This window comes from Penaeus chinensis, chromosome 30, assembly GCF_019202785.1.
Source record: "Penaeus chinensis breed Huanghai No. 1 chromosome 30, ASM1920278v2, whole genome shotgun sequence".
Classification (NCBI taxonomy): Eukaryota; Metazoa; Arthropoda; class Malacostraca; order Decapoda; family Penaeidae; genus Penaeus; species Penaeus chinensis.
The window spans coordinates 17,026,428-17,031,448 of record NC_061848.1 but is presented as its reverse complement, the minus strand read 5'-3'; the positions used below and the strand labels follow the sequence as shown (position 1 = coordinate 17,031,448).

The 5,021-nt window shown below is 45.5% G+C and overlaps 1 protein-coding gene across 1 annotated transcript in view; it reads right to left on the bottom strand.

The window, feature by feature from the left end:
• The window catches only part of LOC125041261, a 10,103-nt gene that overhangs the window by 1,796 nt on the left and 3,286 nt on the right, over nucleotides 1–5,021 (bottom strand). The window contains exons 2-3 of the mRNA XM_047636098.1: nucleotides 1,136–1,212; nucleotides 4–832 (exon numbers count right to left, since the gene is read on the bottom strand). Coding sequence (XP_047492054.1) covers nucleotides 4–832; nucleotides 1,136–1,163 — 857 coding nt within the window. The 5' untranslated portion in view covers nucleotides 1,164–1,212. The remainder of the gene's footprint in view (nucleotides 1–3; nucleotides 833–1,135; nucleotides 1,213–5,021) is intronic.

Genomic DNA, 5,021 nt, shown 5'->3' with positions numbered 1-5,021 from the left:
GGCGGGGAGCTTGCTGCTGCGGCTCCCGAGGACGTCAAGCCGTCTTGCGTGGGCTGGGGCGAGTCTTCTGCGGAAATGTGTGCGGCTGGAGACGCAGCACACTGCATGCACACAGTGTTTGTGAGCTTCGGGATGGCGTCCTGCAGGAGCTTGACAACAGAAGCCATGTCCTCCTCACAGGCCGTACTTGCTGTCCTCCCTGGTACATCCCTTTTGTCTGTGCAGACGCCAGGGTCTACTGTAACGTTCTGATTGCAAGACGAAGGCCTGGCATAATCAGTGCCGTGATTTGCAGCACCACTTAGTTCTACTTTGCTTATCCGGCTCATCTTAACTCTCTCTGCAGACCCGGCGCTCTGGTTATGGCTCGCCGTCTCTCCTTTCCCCACGGGACCAAAGTGCAAAATATCAGACATTTGTTCTTGCGAGTTCGGAACCTGTGCTGGCATCCAACCAAGTCTTGGCGTATCCACAAATGGAACGGCACCTGGATGAGGGATCCCGTGTAATTGGCTCCCTCGCCGCTCTAACGTGCTGTGTACTGGGCTCGGATCTAACTCGAGGCCAAACAAGGGAAGACTACCTTGCCCTACGAAAGAGGATGGGACACTACCGTGTTCTATCATATGGTGCGCTTCCGACCTTATTGGTATTGGAATGGCTCGATGACTTGGCACTTCAATCGCTATTACGTAATCTATTTCTCGTGTGACGGATATCTGAGCGGCATCATATCCCATACTGTCGCTGCAAATGGGCCCAGCCGTCCCCCGGGCGCGAGCCTCAGCAGCGGTTGCATGAGCAGCACTTTGAGGGTCGATGCCATTAACACCTGTGGATAAAAAGCGCCTCAAACTTCCCTTCATCTTCAATGTCACGTAATTACACTACAGCGGTGTACATATACACAATATTTCCACTTATCATATGTTGTCTAGCTAATTTTGGCTCGCTACAAGGCATCATCGTGTTATATACAATGTTTCTTATGTCATCTACAATATTTATATTTAGTTCTTGTGATACAAGAAAACCTATGACATATGATATTTTATAATATCGTAACACTGCTATGAATGGAAAAAAATATTACAGAACAAGCTGCTTACATACATTTCTTACAATCGTAACTCACTGTTAAGGTTGTGGCTGTTGGTGGCCATGTTGGAGATAATGAGCCTCACTGCCGGTTGGCGGTCCCGTTGCAAATGTCTGCAAAGAAAATGCAAAAATACACGAAAGAGACGAGTATGGAAAAGAGAGAAAAGGAAAGGAAAGGAGAAGGAAAGATAGGTAAAAATAATCAAAACGGAGGTCAGAATATGAGATGTGTAGGACTTAGAGAATGGAGACAAAAACAAAAAGAAGGATAATTACATAGAGAGAGAAAACACACAGAGAGAAAACACACACAGAGAAAACACACACAGAGAAAACACACACAGAGAAAACACACAGAGAAAACACACACAGAGAAAACACACACAGAGAAAACACAGAGAGAAAACACACAGAGAGAAAACACAGAGAAAACACACGGAGAGAAAACACAGAGAAAACACACAGAGAAAACACACAGAGAAAACACACAGAGAAAACACACAGAGAAAACACACAGAGAAAACACACAGAGAAAACACACAGAGAAAACACACAGAGAAAACACACAGAGAAAACACACAGAGAAAACACACAGAGAAAACACACAGAGAAAACACACAGAGAAAACACACAGAGAAAACACACAGAGAAAACACACAGAGAAAACACACAGAGAAAACACACAGAGAAAACACACAGAGAAAACACACAGAGAAAACACACAGAGAAAACACACAGAGAAAACACACAGAGAAAACACAGAGAAAACAAACAGAGAAAACACACAGAGAAAACACACAGAGAAAACACAGAGAGAGAGAGAGACAGCAGAGATAGAACAGAGAGAGAGAGAGAGAGAGAGAGAGAACAGAGAGAGAGAGAGAGAGAGAGCAGAGAGAGAGAGAGAGAACAGAGAGAGAGAGAGAGAGCAGAGAGAGAGAGAGAGAGAGAGAGAGAGAACAGAGAGAGAGAGAGAGAACAGAGAGAGAGAGAGAGAGAGAGAGAACAGAGAGAGAGAGAGAGAACAGAGAGAGAGAGAGAGAGAGAGAACAGAGAGAGAGAGAGAGAGAGAGAGCAGAGAGAGAGAGAGAGAACAGAGAGAGAGAGAGAGAACAAAGAGAGAGAGAGAGAGATAACAGAGAGAGAGAGAGAGAGAGAACAGAGAGAGAGAGAGAGAACAGAGAGAGAGAGAGAGAGAGAGAGAACAAAGAGAGAGAGAGAGAACAGAGAGAGAGAGAGAGAGAGAGAACAAAGAGAGAGAACAAAGAGAGAGAGAGAGAACAGAGAGAGAGAGAGAGAGAGAGAACAGAGAGAGAGAGAGAGAACAGAGAGAGAGAGAGAGAACAGAGAGAGAGAGAGAGAGAACAGAGAGAGAGAGAGAGAGAGAGAGAGAGAGAACAGAGAGAGAGAGAGAGAGAGCAGAGAGAGAGAGAGAGAGAGCAGAGAGAGAGAGAGAACAGAGAGAGAGAGAGAACAGAGAGAGAGAGAGAACAGAGAAAGAACAGAGAGAGAGAGAGAACAGAGAAAGAACAGAGAGAGAGAGAGAACAGAGAAAGAACAGAGAGAGAGAGAGAACAGAGAGAGAGAGAGAACAGAGAGAGAGAGAGAACAGAGAGAGAGAGAACAGAGAGAGAGAACAGAGAGAGAGAGAGAGAACAGAGAGAGAGAGAACAGAGAGAGAGAGAGAGAACAGAGAGAGAGAGAACAGAGAGAGAGAGAGAGAACAGAGAGAGAGAGAGAGAACAGAGAGAGAGAGAGAACAGAGAGAGAGAGAACAGAGAGAGAGAGAGAGAACAGAGAGAGAGAGAACAGAGAGAGAGAGAGAGAACAGAGAGAGAGAGAGAGAGACAGAGAGAGAGAACAGAGAGAGAACAGAAAGAGAGAGAGAGAGAGAGAACAGAAAGAGAGAGAGAGAGAGAACAGAAAGAGAGAGAGAGAGAGAGAACAGAAAGAGAGAGAGAGAGAGAGAACAGAAAGAGAGAGAGAGAGAGAGAACAGAAAGAGAGAGAGAGAGAGAACAGAAAGAGAGAGAGAGAGAGAACAGAAAGAGAGAGAGAGAGAGAACAGAAAGAGAGAGAGAGAGAGAGAGAGAGACAGAGAGAGAGAGAAACAGAGAGAGAGAGAGAACAGAGAGAGAGAGAGAACAGAGAGAGAGAGAGAACAGAGAGAGAGAGAGAACAGAGAGAGGAGAGAGAGAGAACAGAGAAAGAACAGAGAGAGAGAGAGAACAGAGAAAGAACAGAGAGAGAGAGAGAACAGAGAAAGAACAGAGAGAGAGAGAGAACAGAGAAAGAACAGAGAGAGAGAGAGAACAGAGAAAGAACAGAGAGAGAGAGAGAACAGAGAAAGAACAGAGAGAGAGAGAGAACAGAGAAAGAACAGAGAGAGAGAGAGAACAGAGAGAGAGAGAGAACAGAGAGAGAACGAGAAGAGAGAGAGAGAACAGAGAGAAAGAGAACAGAGAGAGAACGAGAACAGAGGAGAGAGAGAACAAAGAGAGAGAGAGAACAGAGAGAGAGAGAGAAAGAGAGAGAGAGAGAGAACAGAGAGAGAGAGAACAGAGAGAGAAGAGAGAGAGAGAGAACAGAGAGAGAGAAGAGAGAGAGAACAGAGAGAGAGAACAGAAGAGAGAACAGAGAGAGAGACAGAGAGAGAACAGAAGAGAGAGAGAGAGAGAGAGAGAGAACAGAAAGAGAGAGAGAGAGAGAGAACAGAAAGGAGAGAGAGAGGAGAGAGAACAGAAAGAGAGAGAGAGCAGAGAGAGAGAGAGAGAGAGCAGAGAGAGAGAGAGAGAGAGCAGAGAGAGAGAGAGAGAACAGAGAGAGAGAGAGAGAACAGAGAGAGAGAGAGAGAACAGAGAGAGAGAGAGAGAACAGAGAGAGAACATAAAGAGAGAGAGAGAGAGAGAACAGAGAGAGAGAGAAGAGACGAGAGAGAACAGAAGAGAGGGGGAGAACAGAAAGAGAGAGAGAGAGAGAACAGAAAGAGCGAGAGAGAGAGAACAGAAAGAGAGAGAGAGAGAGAGAACAGAAAGAGAGAGAGAGAGAGAGAACAGAAAGAGAGAGAGAGAGAGAGAACAGAAAGAGAGAGAGAGAGAGAGAACAGAGAAAGAGAGAGAGAGTGAGAGAGAGAGAGAGAGAGAGATACAGAGAGAGAGAGGGAACAAGGAGAGGAGAGAGGAGAGAACAGAGAGAAGAGAGAACAGAGAGAGAGAGAGAACAGAGAGAGGAGAGAGAGAGAGAACAAGAAAGAACAGAGGAGAGAGAGAACAGAGAAAGAACAGAGAGAGAGAGAGAACAGAGAAAGAACAGAGAGAGAGAGAGAACAGAGAAAGAACAGAGAGAGAGAGAGAACAGAGAAAGACAGAGAGAGAGAGAGAACAGAGAAAGAACAGAGAAGAAGAGAAGAGAGAGAGAGAGGAGAGGAAGAGAGAGACAGAGAAGAAGAGAAGAAGAGAGAGAGAGAGAGACAGAGAGAGAAGAGAGAAGAGGAGAGAGAAGAAGAGAGAGAGAGAGACAGAGAGAGAGAGAGAAGAACAGAGAAGAGAGAAGAGAGAGAAAAGAGAGAGAAGAGAGAGAGAAGAGACAGATGAGAAGAGAGAAGAGAGAGAGAGGAAGAGAGACAGGAGAGAGAGAGAAGAGGAGAGAGAAGAAGAGACGAGAGAGAGAAAGAGAAGAGAAGAGAGAAGAGAGAGAGAAGAAGACGACAGAAGAAGAGAGAGAGAGAAGAGAAGAAGAAGAGAAGACAGAAGAGACAGAAGACAGAGAAGAAGAGAGAGAAGACAGAAGAAAGACAGAAGGAAGAAGAGAGCAGAGAAAGAAGAGAGAGAAAGACGATAGAGAGAGAAGAAGAGACAGATGAACGAGAGAAGAGAGAGAAGAAGAAGCAGAGAAGAGAGAGAGGAAGAGAGAAGACAGAAG